Below are 16,833 nucleotides of genomic sequence, written 5' to 3' on the forward strand. Positions count from 1 at the left end.
ATTTACCTTATTTCAGGCCCCCAGAAAGTGGGAGGCAGCTGCTTGTAAAAAGAACAAACAAAATATATAATATTTTGCACAAGTTGAACCACTAGTGGTTCTAGGTTGTAATCAGAATCCTTTAAAAAAAATGCGGCTTAAAAGCATTATAAAGACATTTTCAATGTAAACCTGTTTTTGCTTAAATTTATTAAAAGTAGTGTAGGCTTTCTTCATTTTACAGACATTGAGCTTTGATTGATGGACCTTACACAATTACACATCCAGTGACATTAAAACTGTGACATTACTTTTTTTTTACTTTGGCCAGTCACATGAACTTCTACTTGTCTTTTAAATGTCACTGATATGAGGAGACAATAATGGAAATTGTTCTCAGAAATAATGGAAATTATTACTTTTTTATATTATTTATCATCATCATAAGAGTATTAAAGAGCCAGAATCTTTTCAGATTTCATGATTAATCTATGCTCTAATTAAATACTTCAAGATTTAAAATCTTACTGTTCTGTCTCATTTACAAATCTTTTATTATTAAAAATTGTCTTGATATCCAAAGTAAGGTACAGTTGTTGCAGATTAAGATTGTTTAATGTTAACAATTCTGTATACATTTTTTACATTTGTTGAAACTCATATAAAGGTTGGATCTTACCTAAATGCTGACCTTGCTGGCCAAATGTGCTAGAACGTAAAGAACTGATCATTTCTGTCGATTACATTTAATATTACTGTTTCTTTTTATGGATGTATTTTTTTGAATGATCAATACAATTATCAGATTATTATAATGATCAATAATATTATCAGACCTTGTTTTGATTAAAGTATTCTTTAAAAGTATGTAATCATTAAATGAAGAGTGCTTAATTTTAGGTTTTCTTCCCCATATGATCTTAAAATGATGGCAACAATAAGTATAGTATATAGTACATACATTTTTTCACACAGGGTACCAAAACTGAAAAGCAACCATTTGTATTCATATAGCCCTATACATGATTACCACAGGTCTCAGAGTACTTGATAAGAATGTACCAGCTAACCTTGCTGTCAGATATACAGAAGTGTGGAGAATGTACAGCTGAATCATGACATTTGGCACCAGAGCAATTAGAATAGCTGCACCACAAGTACAGCTCAGAAGGTGTACTGTGCAAGAAACATGCTGATTAAGCTTGATTCTTAAAGATAGTCATATCTGAATTTTATGTCAAGAAATTGATCTGGGATTACTAGGAACTTTTTTTAGGATTCCTCTTTTTGCTCCCCTGTTAAAACTGACAGGGTACTGGGTTAAGTAGCTGTTTCGACAACTCGACAACAAAAAAATCCCTATGAATCTATTCTCATGTAAAACTTTTGAGTTTCAAGGCTTGATTGGTGACAGTGTCTTACTTAATAGCATTTATTTAATGCATAAAATATACTTTTCATTTTCATAAGGTCACTTGTATAATGTGTAAAACATTTTTTGTCAATGCAGGTCATTAAGGAATATTGTATTTGAAATCAAGTTATGAAATGCCTCTTAAAATTTTAGATTTTTGGTAAGTTATATGGTTGATTTCCCCTAATAGATTTTTATGTAGCTGTATTCAACATAAGTTAAAAGTTTATGACATCTATGTGATCTGTAACCTGCAGTCCCTGCATCACAGCAATTAATACAGTATGTTGCCTAAACAGTTTGCTTGCCTGTGTCTTCTCATATCTTGCAATAGATTAAATGGTTTTTAAGATATACCTAATTTTGCAGAGTTGCCTGTAGTGGAAATTCTGTGCCTGAATATCATATATAACTCTAAACTTAGTGGACATTTTGTAAGCCAGGTAGTGTTGACAAAAACAGGTACTGATTTATTCCATGCTGAAAAGAGAAGAAACACAACATTTTGGCTATGGAGCCTTCTTTGGGTGTCGTTGACAAAAACAGGCAATTATGATGGTGTGAGCAAGAAAAAGTTTTTATTTGTTCTATGTGGATTAAATACTAAAATAAATTGGGGAAATTATAGTATCAATGTACGTTTGACATTTTCAGATGATTTTAGACAGTGTGAAAGTGATAAATACAAACCTACATGGTCTCCAAGTAGTATTTTTACATCTTGGTGTGAAGCTTGTTATGTGTAAACTTGAAAAACTATCCTCATGATGCTCATGGTATCAATCATGATACACAGCAGGTTATGTGGGAAGCTGCAGGGAAAACAAAGAAATTCAATATTAGAAGCTTCAGCTCTGAAACCTTGGTTGGATTCCCAGGAGATATTTTACAGTACTCGAGTTAGACATTATTAAAGGTGTGATTTCTTAACGTGTAACAGTTTTTGTTTGCAATATCATATGTAATAAACTTTTTTAATTTAGTTTTTAAAGTGTGTGTTTATGACTGCCCGTTTCCAGTATTTTACTGAGACATGGTAAAAGCAGGAACAAGACCAGCTTGTACTGTCTGCCATCACGTATTAGCACAGTTTAAATGAAAAGATACATGTATTATTTTTTAACAGTAGGTGATGGCATTTCCTTATTCACCACACCCTTACAGGTTGTTTCCTCTGTATCTTAAGAGTACAGTAGTAGCCAAATTATCAGTGTTACTTGTTGTTGTGTAGATTGTGAGTTGGTGCTCACAAGATTGAAAATTTAACTTCACTCTAACCTGGTTTCAGGACTTGCTGTTCTGTTTCTAAAGTAAATATATGTATTAATGAAGGAAAGATACAAATATGTATGTAATATTATGTATCTCCTTAAGCAGCTATTCTCTTAATTGTGCTCCTCATGTCTCTAATGATAAAAATATTGCTAATAGATATAACTTAATCAAGGTGAATGCTAATTAATAGTGTAATCAGGATGTCTTGTAGATTTGAGCCTAAAGTAAACAGAAGCAGCCATGACCTTGTCATCTTTTTTTAATCGCATTGAGTCCTGATGTGGGATTATTGTTCAAGATACTAGCTCAGTAATTAGTATAGAGGAGCTGCGTTTGACATAATTTCTTTCCTACATTTTAATCACAGACTGTAGATATAACTGAATTCCCTCTGCTGTATTCAGGAGGCATCAAACATGTTTTCTTGGTGGGCTATAAACCCCACATTTAGAAATTGAATATCTATAGAACTGCAAAAAAAAATCCTGGAAACTTCAGCAGTGTCATAATGAAAATGGCATTATTTGTCAGTTTTGTTATACTGTAGCTGTTGAAATCACAGCTTTGCCTAGTAAAATGCTTTGTGCCGACCTTTATACAGCTCTACATTTAGCCTATTAGAATTCCCCCCAGCTGTCCTATCAGGTTGCTTGCACTTTACTGCTGAATACAAAGCAGCACTGTTAGGGTTTCATGATGCTTTCTGGATTTAGACAGTAATTTCCTGCTGATTCTTTTTTTTTAATTGACATTTTTATTTTTTAAGACATTTTGCATTGTAATGCCTGCAATTAAACAGTGAAATGAAATTGTTTCTAAAATACTGCATATTTGTAAATATATAATTTCTGGCAGTCCAGAAATTTATTTTTTTGTGTTTGAACTGAAATGTACTGTATACTACTACTAATAAATGGCTATTCTAGGTTCTCAGTGTGTCTGTTTGACTGTCAGCCCATCCAGAGAAAGAGCGGTTATATTCTCTCAGTCTTGCCTTGCTTATGTCTCTCCTATGCTTCAAAGATATTGAAGCTCTTACCAGGGCAAGACATTTTCTGATGAATGGATGTGCATTACTTTTGTACATTAGTGGCAGACTAAATGGTTATAGGTATCCTATACATTTTCAGAATTTTTCAATGTTATGTTCCACTTATTTTCAATGTTTCTTTTCATTATTAACAAAGTCAAATTATGCAAAGTTAAATTTGTTGTTGTAAATATGTTATTCATAACTATACCCACTCATATTTTAGATTAGATTAGATTTAGGTTATTTTTATTTAGCCATGAGACATTCTTCATACAGCAATAACAGTTTAACTGCAATGGTAAGAGCCATAAACAATAAACATTAATATGCCTTCTCCTGCATACAAAATACTGATTCTATCAAACATCTTGTAGAGCTTGTTATTCTGTATTCATTTCATGTTTATATTCAATGATGTAAAGAACATTTTCAGGTCAAGAGATGTTAGTGTCTGCTCACAGAAGTATACTAAAGTTGTAAAAAATCTTATGAAACTAAATATCTGGTAACTATAAAATATCAATATAGTTACAGCATCAAGTTTGAGACTTAAGGGCTTGTACATTTATTTATCTTTAAAATATAAGCTGCTTGATTTTTTAATTTCAATTAAATGGGATTTGTTGAACTTAACAGTTTTGTTTTGAGGTGGTGTGAAATATACTTTTTTTACATTAAATTATTTCATCCATAATCCACCCTTTGAGACTGAATTCCATTATATACAAAGCTGAAGAGGTAAGAAGGCTTTTGTAAAGTAAGAGGGAGTATTGTGTACATCAATCTTAACAACCCTACAGCCTGCCCTTTGAAAGTTTATGTTCAACACTGGCCTGCAAGTAAAATGTTTCTATATTCAGTACATTGTGGCAGGATGATTGTGATTTTATTTGCTCTGGACTTGTAGTTACATGACGAAAGGAAAGCCATTAAAATGGAGTGGCTACACATTACAGAGTGTATGCTTGCTTGTGCAATGTGTAATGTGTAGCCACTCCATTTTAATGACATTTGTTTTCTTTGTCATTTAATGGATTGTGTAAATCATTCAATAAATAAATGATTCTTCTGTAATGCTTAAAAATTTGTTCCAGCATTGTCATTGTAGATGATTAGTCATATGCTAGGATAGATCATGAACTCCGTGTAGTGAGCCATTCACTGTCAATGTCAAAACAAGTGCAGAATATTGATTCCCAGTTTTATATCTTAAATTATATTGTTTATTATAATACAGTTCAATGTTTAATGTACAGTAAGTCATTGTTGCTTAGTTTATAAATGATTCAGGTATAAAATTGTCTTTGGAGGTTATGTGCATAAAAATGTGATTATTAATGATGACCTTTTGAATAGATTTTAATATAACAAGATAAATACTATAGTATACCAAGCAATTAGCATTGAGGAAATTATCATTCAATTTTAAACTGGTGTGCTTTTGTTTGGGGCCTTTAAACTTTAATAGTGTGGTACAATTGTATTAACTTTAACATATGCATCATATTTGCTAGTTTTATGCACAACAAACATGCATCTCTTCTGTCTTCATACTGTAGCACCATAAATGGTGTGGAAGGTGTCAAACAGCCTGCAAAGTACTGTACATGCAAATGAAAAGGGAATATCTCTCATGCATCAAATGATGCATCAGGTTAGGTACTGCAGAGAACTTAAAAATCTTAAGTTTACTGACAAAGGTTATTAACAAAAGTTATTAAGAATCATTTGACCATATCAGAGTGTGAAGTTGCACAAATAGGGATATAGTGTGAGTTGCAATATATAAAACAATCCATATAAACTACATACTTCTGCAAATGTCAAGGTTAATGGAATTTACTTCTCAGAGGCTTTGTATCTTACAGGTCAGCTATGTGTTTTTTTCCCTTTAGTTTTTTTCTCCTTTTGAATATATTTTTTTGATAACATTTGATAACATTACTATGCGTATAATAATAATTCCTTACACTTTTATAGGATCCCCCTCCAACACAACCAGTGTGAAGCACACACCTGAATGATGCAAATGCAGCCATATTGTGCCAGTATGCTCACCACCCATCAGCTATCAGTGGGGAGGAGAACCGAGTGATAAAGCCAATTGGTAGATTCTGGTTCTCTTTCTATCCTCATTCTTCTCTTCTTGATCTCAGTGCTGCTTGGGACACTGTTTACCATGATATCTTACTTTCTCGTCTTGAGACTGTGTTTGGAGTTTCTGACACTGCTCTCAAATGGTTCAAGTCTTACAATAATAACAATAATTGCTTACACTTACTGTATATAGTGCTTTTCTGGACACTCCACTCAAAGCGCTTTACAGGTAATGCGGATCCCCTCCACCACCAATGTGCAGCTGGATGATGCAACGGCAGCCGTAGTGTGCCAGAACACTCACCACACACCAGTTGTAACGATTGTAGTCCCTCTCCCTTAAGCATGCTCCAGCTCATTCACTTTTTAGTTGATTTTGTGCACCTGCTCCCCGTTCCTACCTCCCAACAAAAACCAGATGCTCACTCTTTTCCGGGCTCTGTGTTGGTTTCCTGGACCAGCCGAGTCCGGGACCTGGAGTGCCTGGTTCCGTTCCCCCCTTTTCCTCCCGACCCCTCGTCGGATTCCGCTCCGGCTTTTAACTTTGTTTTGTTTGTCTTGGATTTTTCACGTGGTTCTGGACCTTTGCCTGCACTGGACTTCCCTTTGGACTCCCTTTTGGACTGTTCGCCTGGACCACACCCCCCGGAGCACCTTCGTCACGCCCCTCCCGGTTCCTCATCTCCTCCCTGTGTGTGTTCACTCTCTTCAGGATTGTGTCCTCTGCATAGGGTCCTGAAAGAACACTTCGTAACACCAGCTATCAGTGGGGAGGACAACAGAGTAATGAAGCTAATAGATAGGGCAGGACCCCAGGGTAACATATCTACTCTTTCCAAGAAATAGCTTGGGATTTTTAATGACCACAGAAAGTCAGGACCTTGGTTTTATGTCTCATCCAAAGGCTGGCACCTTTTTACGATATAGTGAACCCATTACTATACTGGGGCATTAGGACCCACACAGACTGCAAGGTGTGCACTCTCTACTGGCCCCACTAACACCTCTTCCAGCAGCAACCTTAGCTTTCCCCAGGTCTCCCATCCAGGTACTGACCAGGCTCACACCTGCTTAGCTTCAGTAGTTTGCCAGTTGTGAGTTGCAGGGTGATATAGGGAATTTTATTTTAAATAAGTTTTTTACCATTATGTGCAAATAAAAACAACAACATTAAGGCTCAAAACAGAGCTGGTTTGAATGAGTCATTAGCACTCAGAGGGAGTGAAATTCCATGTATGATGAGCATTTTCTTAGTAGCTAATGAAGACCAAGAGAAAAGAGTTAAAGGAAAATCTAGTGTATTGTGTGAGTAGTGCCAAGTGAATCAATCTGCAAAAAATCTGAAAGGAAGTCTTTCCTAAGGGGGGAGAACATGAATGATCTAAGATCCTTAAAGATCCTTAGAGATCCTTAAAGGAATAAGACAGACCACTTAAAGTGCAACAAATGATGTGACATGCTGGCAGTCTTCAAGTTTGGGTGGTGTGTGTCAGAGTTTATCACACCTACTGACAAATCAGTAACATATTTGGATTCTGGTGGCACATTTGATTTATAACCTGTTACATATAAAAAGAGTATAGGGAGTCTATACTATAAAAACAGTATTGCATTGGTAAGAAATCACTGGTAATGAATAATTACATATTTATTAGAAATGACCAATGATAAGGTTATAGTATAGTATGTAGTGTTATCTCTTGTAATGTAGTTGTAGTTGGAGGTAAGTTTAAAGTTCAGAGTTTGTAAGATTTATAAAATTTACAGGCTGTTCTCTTCTTTGAATAACTGATTGTATTAAATGGTCAATATTAGTAAATCTTATCCATAAAGCAAAGTAATTGCAGCTGAATAACAATGGTTAATCTCCTACACATTTTCTTTTGGGAAATGAGAGCATTCTTGTCTTGAATACATGCAACCAGCAGTAACTGCAAATTCCCGGGTTGCATTGGACAGGTTACAATAGGCTGGTACATAGGCTATCATCTATTGTAATACTGTATATCCTGAGTATACTCAAAGGGATTTGGGTAAGAAAGTCTCACAATCTAGTGCATACTCTGAATTCATTTTCAGACACTGATAATACTTATTTTTTTGGAGATAGTCAGTGTCATCCACACAAATGAATAACCTACCATGCTATCTTGAAATGTATTTTTGCAAAAAGTAATTTAAAAACAGCAAAAAACCATAGTATTTGAGATGAATAGAGTAATGTAGAACTTAATGTACTTTATCTAAATAGATGGCATCACAATGATACTGTTTGCTGGAAGACAAAATATACACCTTACACTGTTTTTTGCAAGCATCATGAGTTCCCACAGTACTCCAATAAAACAAGCTTAGAAAGAAGATGAGCTGGATTTTTTCTTCGCTGATTCAAACACATGTGATTGACAGACTCATGTGTTTTTTAGTCGTAGAGTCTTAGAGGTTTCACAGTGCTGGAAATTCTTTAATAGCTGAAAGGATGTGGTTTCATATATTGTATAGCTTAAAACTAGTGAAACACAGTTGCAGATGCATCCCTATCTGTGGATTAGAAGTACTAAAGTCTAATGTACCGGACAGAACTAGAAATAATTTATCATATAATTATGCATGGTTAGAGAATAAAAATGCCATTTGTCTTTTGCATTATACTGTATATTAATTAATTTGGCTTATGATTGTGTAGTGATACTATAGCATTCTTGTAAATTGTCTCTTATATGCTGTAATGATGTGTGTCCTTAACACTCCCTAGAGGGCTAAAATGTATTACTTCAGAGAATGTCATTACAATTATATTGTAGTATAAATTTTACCTTCATGAATTTTGGAGTATCATAAATACATTAATACAGTAAAAAAGTCTGTATTCCATTTAAAGTGTGATGTATCTGCCCAATCAAACTTAAGAGGACTTTTTTTCTTTTGAAGAGAACTGAAAGGATCTGACCATATTTCAACTTCATTTTCATTTGCACAATTAGGAGCTCTTGTGACCTGTTTCAAATCTATGACAACAGAGATCCAATTCAGCGTGCAATAGCATGATAATTATGGGATATTCAAGCATAATCTGTGACCTGCTCTTATAATATTTGGTCATTTTTAATTGACAAAAAGTCATTATCATAAAGAAGAATAAAAATCATGTCTTAAATATGCCCTTTATGTTAAAAGAAGGGTTAAGGTCATCCATTATTTCTTTTTTAGAGCAGTCATTTCAAAAATAGAAAGGAATTTATTATATTCTAGCTTTAACAATACCCCACATCTGTGGTGTCTGTGAACCTCCATTAACATACTGATGTAGCATACACATCTGTGTACTGTAAGTACATTCCTAATGCCCGCTTTCAAAGTAAATGACACATTGGGTCAAAGTTTATCTTTACTTGGAATAATTTCATTAGTAAATATTTTGAGTAGTACTTCTGTTATGCTATATAGCACTATCCCATGCATTTATTATATTTTTCCATTACTGAATACAGTGTCTTTAGTTTTCTCCTAGATGTGTTTTCTTAATTTTTCTCAGCAAACTGCAAACTTTTTTGTACTAAAAGTAATATGGAAAATACTGTACATACAGTAGCAGTTCAATTCTATTTAACTTTCAATACAGTATCTCACCATTTATGGTAATCTGTTCCACTGAGCTCCAGCATTTATATAGCAAAAGCACATTCGTTACCAATTAATATTGATCTTATTTTGTTCATTTAACATCAGAATAAGACTTGATCATGAGTCTGACTGACAACCATGCATTTTCATTATTATTCTGCTTTTCATTTAAGGGTGTTTAAGACATGGTTTGAGCTACAGCTACATGGTAACCAATTAAGTTTTAAACTAGTTCAGGTGGGTAGCTGCGTCAAGCATGCATAGGCTGCAAAGCAACAAGTAATAGGTTTATTCCATGCTGAAAAGAGAAGAAAGAGAATGCAACCGTGTTTCTTCTTCAGGTGTGAGCTCCACGGCCGAAACATGTTTTTTCTTCTCTTTTCAGCATGGAATAAACCTATAACTTGTAAGTTTTAAACTACCTAGTTGGATGCTTTCAGTCTTATTTTTGCTCTTTCCTGTATACAGTATTTGGAAGAAAGCTGTACAGAACTGCATTCTTTTATCCAACTTCCTCTTATGAGGTTCTCATTTCTTTTCCTACCCACCTTGGTCTATAAGAAATGTTCATATTATCTGTGACATCTTCGTGTCTATAGGGTGAAATGATACGCTGCCTCAACCAGTGGCTCATCAAATTGTTAAAACAGTTTCTGCACGCAACTTTTCTCTATATCACTATCTTCTCTCAATTAAAATCAATCCACACACAACTCTCTTTATATGGGATAGAGGTCTAGGCAAACTGGTTGATTTTTAGCACACCAGTGAAATCATCAGAAAGATTCTTTGAATGTAGGCAACACCACATACAGTAAGTGCTTCCAAATATAGACTGTTCCCTCTCTGCCACACATTAAAATTGTATCTAATACCATAAGGGATACATGTTTTAGAGTATCCATAAAAAAGGCACTGTTGGATTTGTGACAAATGTGCTTTCAGATGTGTCTAATGTGACATTGCTCTGAACCTTCTCAATGACAATTCTTAACTCACTAGTTGTCTTTAAGCATTGTAAGTCTTTTGCTTGTCATGTTGTGTTGTCTTTTATTCACTTTTTGGGGAAGCACATAATGGCTGAAATGTAAGACTTCAATTCACATGGTCTGGAGAAAGTCATCTGTATGCAGTAGTAATCTTTGCTCATCTCCCTACTATTCCAAATCAGTTGTTATCTGAGTCGAATGTCTGATGGATAAGCAAGTTTTTATTATCAGTGGGAATCCTATGCATGAGGAAATTATTTCTTTCAGAACCATTGCTTTGGCTAAAGGACTTTATTTGCTGGCTTTAAAGAAGGATAACTGAACTCTTTTCCTTCTCAGGAAGGCTAGTGGTGTTCCTGTTTTGTTAAATATAGGTAATAATTTTAGAAAAAGTATTGAAGATATGTTGGCTTTTCCTTTCTTTGAGTCTGATGAAAGACTGCTCCTCTCTCTTCAGATTACTCTTTTACAAACTTGTTAATTACCCTAAAGGCAAGGGAAACCTGTGAGCATTATTGTTAATCCCATGTGAGATATTCAAATAGAAATTTCTTTAAAGCAGTTATCCAACTATTGACATTGACGCCCTCTCATGACTTTCTGGCTGCATTGCTGGCCTCATTACTATACAACTTTCATCAATAAAAGTTTGACTACCCCTGCCTCACTTCAAGTCTTTGAACCCCCCTTTATGTTGTGTTTTTTGTTCTGTTTTCAGAAATTAATATATTATTTTTTATACAAATTATCTCTGCCACTTGAGTAACTTTAGAACCTATCTTCTATTCCTTAAATGCATGACACATCATGATAGTATGCAGTTTTTGTTGTTTATATTGATTTCTTTGTGTTTTTGTTTCCATAGCCATCTTCCATTCAAAAGGTGCCACATTTTTTTATGCTGCCACCCTCTGTGACATGTCCTTGGCAGGGGTTGCTGTAGCAGTCTGAGATAAGAGGTGAACATTTATATCTGAATTTTGTCCCTCATGGAATAGGAAAAGACAGGAATATATGTCCTCTATACCCTTAGATGCCTCAAGAAGGCTCAAATTTCTTGCAACCTATGTTTTGACTCTTTCACTGTTTCCTTAGGAATAAGCCAATGTTTCCAACACTTTTTTAGATCTCCCCAGATTTGATCTGCCTGTATGATTTGTCCCTGAAGTTAATAATTCCTACATAGAGGGCTGTAAAGCATTTGTCATGTTTTGCTGAGGTTACCAAGGTCATAGAGGCCAACTGCAGACCACTGGGGAGATTTTGACATTTTATTGTCCTATAGAAAATTAGAAGCTCTTACTCTTTCAACATTTCAAGTAACATTGCATTTTTCATTGTAATATAGAACATGTTTAATCTACTGTTCTATAAAATAAACTGCCTTTATATGTCAATCTCCTTTAATAGCATGTGCTGGTTCTACATAGATTCCGAACTGTACTTTTAAGAATACTTATTTAAAGGTGGAAAGGGGTTCCACATTTGAATTGCCCAGGGGCTTGCTGTTTCTTTCAGTTAACCAGAATGAAGCATAATGACAGAAAATCATTTCCATCTGATGGCTGATTGTGGATTAAGTAAAATTAATTCTGCTTGTATTGCTCAGTTTGTAGCAAATAGAAGTCCAAAATAACTCTTAGATCTCTGTAATATGAGCTCTATAATGTTCTCGGCCAAAGAACATTTGAATTTTTCACATTTTCAAAGATTTCACTCTAATGCTTTTTGCAAATGCTCAATGCTTTTTAAACAGATTTTTTAAAAGGTCCTGACAATCATAAAAATGTAGCTAAGCCAATACAGCACAACAGTCTGTAATGTACTGTACATAACTGTAAAAATGTATTGTTGCCTTTGCCTGAAAGTCCAGCAAATAGGGCTCCTGATTGGACTCTGGAGTTCAGTAATGCCTAATTTGTATCTGGGTGATTTTGTTGCCTAATCTGATCAGGAGCTCATACTGTAAGTGCCTGTATATAACTGGTTAGATGTGACCCCCTTTCTTCTGGTCAGACGTGCTAGAAATACTCCATGTCCTGCTGGGCAGTGGCTTTTGAGAGAACTTCCTCTGATCTCGCTCCAATGTCCTCCTCTTTTTCTAGTGCTCACAGTGTGAATAAGATGCAAATGATCTGACAAGTACGCTATTGAGAGGGGTTTTTGTACATTGTCTTGATTTCGCCTATGCTGGTACAGTCCGCTTAATTGATTATGGTCTGGATTTTTAAAATCTAAAACAAATCCTATTGAGACCTCACATAAAACCAAATAAGTCAACCTGGAAACCTGTGTGTTTGTAAAATTCTAAAAACTTTTATTCTGATAAACTTATTTATTTAATAAACATTGGAGGTTTATTCATTTTCCTTCAGAGGTCCACCAGACCATTGTATTATATTGTTTTTTCACATGAAAGGGCAGTTTCTTAGAGTATAAATATAGGATTCCTGTTGCGTTTAAAATTGAGGGGCCATATTATCATCAAGAGGCAACACTGCAACATAACATTTGTTTTTTAAAAAAGATGGATTTTAATGAAAGCTCTGGGTGAAGCTAATAGTACTCCACTTTCATAAAAACATGATTTTGTCAAAAAGTATTTTAATTCAAGCAAGACAATTTTATTTTTAATTTAGAGACACCCCATTTGGATGGAAACTCATCAAAGCTTACTTTTTCTTTGTGTTGGCATTTTTATAACATCATACTAAATCTCTCAAAATGTCAGGTCATCAAACCAAAACAACTTTGTGGGGGAACATCTATAAAGGTAAGCTCTTTTTGAAAAGACTCACGTTTAGTTCAGAAAAAAATACACTGTATTGAATACCAAATACCTAGGATATAATTATGCATAATGCATTTTTGCTCGTAACAAATCATTTTTTTTGCAAGAGTACAAACACTATTTTAGGTTTCCTAATAATAAAAAAGTTAGGAAATAAAGTAAAAAATGAGTACGCATAAATCAATAGGGAAAGAAGCATTGTAACTTAAATTTAGATTCATACTTTGTTCTTTATAAGGAACACAAATGTTACAGATTACAGAACATAATGTTAAAAAACACTATAGAACTCATTTGTAAATTAAAATTGTGAGAAAACATAAAGCAATTACATTTTTTTTCATCCAAACTGTATTCATTATGAAAAATACAATTATATTTTACAGATTTTTTTTACATACCACGTAGGTTAATGGGATGTTGGGAAGAAAAGAATTTTTCTTTAAAAAAAATATAGCACAGCTGAACAGAGGACAGCAAAGCAGTTCTGAAAAATTCCAGTTCAGCTGACATAGTGGTACGTGCCCCTCTAGCCAAACAAGGTCTCATGAAGTGGAAAGTGTTTTGCTCTGTAAGTGTCATTTAAAAATCCATTTACGCTCATCAATACAGTAGTTTCAGGATTTGTTTGATGTCCACAAATACATTTCCTTTTGCTACATACGATCTCCTTGGCGTGCTATTGTTATTGTGCTCAACTCGATGTCTCTCTCTCTGTGTATGTCCATTGATTCTTCTTGGATAGCAGTTTCAAAGGGTTTAGAAGCCATGAATTCCTGATGCACACCACAAAATGAAATCGGTGATTGGTCGAAGGTGAGAAAAGATGAGACATTCATCGACAACGGTATCTGGAAAAAAAAGAATAGTTAATTTAGGTCTCTGTTGCAGTCCTTTAGTTTTCTCCTGATAAAAATAACATCAGCTGTTTTTGATCATAATTTCTTTTAGATGAAAATTGTTGACATTATTATCATACTAGTAGAGATAAGAAAAACTTCTTTGAAATCTGTAAATATTTTTCTTTCTAGAATAAAGTCACTATTCAGTATACAGTAATGACAGAATAAAGAACACTACTTAAATTTATATCAAAAGAACAGTTGTTTAATTGGGATCTCTAGCTGTGCTACCTTATCGCTAGCAAAGTGTGGAATTAGAGAAGGAACATAGCACTAAATTATGAAAAATGCAGTTAGTAAGAGGTCATCCTAATGAGATGACTCCTCCAACATCAGCTCACATATAGGCACCACTTATGTATAGATTCTCCAGGGGGAAGCAGCAGCAGATGATTTCTAGTGGGATTCAGATGTCAAGGCAGCTGCCACCAGAGGTTGTCTTTTGCTTCTGCAAAGGAGCACCCTAGATCATAACCTAAAGTACACATGAACAAAGCCTCACTGTCCCATGGCTTGTAGTCTGGGCATGCAACCTTTAAATATATACTCTAAAAATGCTAAAGTAAACCTATAGATTCAGAAAGGAAAAATGTTTTTATATCATAGCCTTACCAAATATAACAGATATGTTCCACCATATTGATTTGACCAAAATAAGTTATGTTAATATTACTGGATTTAGAACCACTAATCACTCCAGTTTGAATTGTCTTCAGTAGTGACAGACCCGTTGACTTACTGTATAAAGCAAGCATCTTGGTGGTACTCTTTGTTAAAATAGATTGCCCACAATAAAAATAAATGGATAGGAGCCAAACCTTTAATTTTTCTCCTTGAACTGATTTTGTATAAATACCATCAAACTTTCTTTTTGAAAATCAAGACTGTGATATATTTTTATGGCTCTGTGATACTGATTTTAAAGAAATATTGAGTTTTTTGCAATGTGTTACTCAGTGTTTTCTTAAATAGTTCTAATTGCTGATTCAGTAGGAGATTTTAATTTGCTGTAACAATCAGAAATTGGGACAGGGAATTTGAACTTTCAACAAGCCCTTGCAAGTTAAAGTTGTCTAGAAAGATTTAAAGCATAACTGCACAAGACTTTGACTAAATCCAGAGACTTCTCATTTTAATCACATTTTTCAGTACTATCTCAGCAGCTGGGTGATGACATTATTAGTAAAAATGATTCAATCAGTGAGAGATTTTCAACCATAATTATTGAACTACTTTCCCACAGAAACTTTACAAGCTGCAAAATTCTCCCAGTGACAAAAGTAGTACTGCGATTAACAGCAGAGGCTGTGCTCACTTCTGAATGACTTCAACACAGTAAAACTGCATATGAATCCTGAACCCCAATATTACAAATTACCAATAAAGTTTTGTTTGATTGTTCCATTTTCTTAATCATCCTCACACAGGGCCCCATAAATAAATGTAAGTGGTTGGGAATTTGAATTTAGTGTAATCAGAAATTGTGACAGTAAATTGCGAGAGTACCTGATGACTTTTAGGAACCAAACTAAATTTACATACATGGATTCTATACAGTATAAACAATGTAACATTTATTGATAAATCCAAAACATGCTTAACAAATGTAATAGTATACAGTATAAAGGTATATGTGAAATGGTCTGCTGTGATATGGAATGTGATCAGGGATTACAAAGATCAGAGTTAAATGTACATTAACTGTAATTTGTTACACTCTGGCTCGTAGGGTCTTTCATTCTCACGTAACTAAAACACATTTATATTCTCAGACACAAGTTTATATGCATGTATTATTGTGAACTAATCATCAAATGTGTTTGTAATAATAGTTATCTAGAGAATAACGTGATTAATGAAGAAATCCATTGGCCAAACCTCCCTGATGAGTTTAAACTTCACTCTAGTAAAAAGACTGGACTGGGTTTGTCTGTGACAGACAGAGGAGATAAAGCTTATAGCTTATATTCAGAATACTCGGTTATTTTGGTTGTTGACATAAAGAAAGAGAACAACTGTCTAATTTCATTGATCAGGCAAAAATAACATGGGGTTCATGAACACAAGATTTTCTGTTTTGTGAAGAATATCTTGTACTGAATTATACACTTTATGAACTCATGTTCTAGGCCTGGCTTCTTGAAGAAATGTTTGAGTCCAAACTTGGACTGCTTGTAGTCATGTTGTTTAAAAAAGTCAGTTGGCCTGTTTAGATGGAGAGATTGAGAGTGCCAGTGATTAACCGTTGAAAAAATATTTGTGTTACAGTTTTATAGTGAGACATCACAAGTTGGTGATTTGCTGAGATGCCATCAGATAAACAGTAGTTCTGGTATCCATCCTACAGATCGCTCAATAGTGGATCTTCTTTTGGGTTACTGACCATGCCCTATGACTTAAAGATCAGGTCCAGAAGATGTGCCTATGAGTCTCTGCTAGACATCCAGGTGCCATCATTGGGCATCCATTAGGGGAATTTAGATCATCAGTGTCCTGGTCATTTTGTCATTAAAAAGGCCACAAAGAGGGGCCTGTTCAGCTACAATCCTGCAAGTTCAGAGAGAAGCACCTGCCTGCTCAGTCAATTTATTAGAAATCATTAATAACACTAAATTCTAAGTGATATAATAGAGATTGTCTCTACACTTTCTAGAAGACTTTTCCGTACTGTATATTTTGTTACATTCCTTAGTCATTGAAAGTGGATGAATAGATAAATGGTTTCTTAT

At 34.5% G+C, this 16,833-nt stretch overlaps 2 protein-coding genes across 2 annotated transcripts in view; one reads left to right on the forward strand and one right to left on the reverse strand.

Annotated features, from left to right (window-relative positions):
• Positions 1-16,833, forward strand: part of LOC148834983 (catenin alpha-3-like) — a 634,761-nt gene that overhangs the window by 201,709 nt on the left and 416,219 nt on the right. The window lies entirely within an intron of this gene.
• The window catches only part of LOC148834984 (leucine-rich repeat transmembrane neuronal protein 3-like), a 123,220-nt gene continuing 119,095 nt past the window's right edge, over positions 12,709-16,833 (reverse strand). Inside the window, exon 3 of the mRNA XM_088916595.1 lies at positions 12,709-14,053. Coding sequence (XP_088772721.1) covers positions 13,859-14,053 — 195 coding nt within the window. The 3' untranslated portion in view covers positions 12,709-13,858. The remainder of the gene's footprint in view (positions 14,054-16,833) is intronic.

The sequence above is a fragment of the Atractosteus spatula genome, chromosome 5 (assembly GCF_055471065.1).
Source record: "Atractosteus spatula isolate fAtrSpa1 chromosome 5, fAtrSpa1.hap1, whole genome shotgun sequence".
Classification (NCBI taxonomy): domain Eukaryota; kingdom Metazoa; phylum Chordata; class Actinopteri; order Semionotiformes; family Lepisosteidae; genus Atractosteus; species Atractosteus spatula.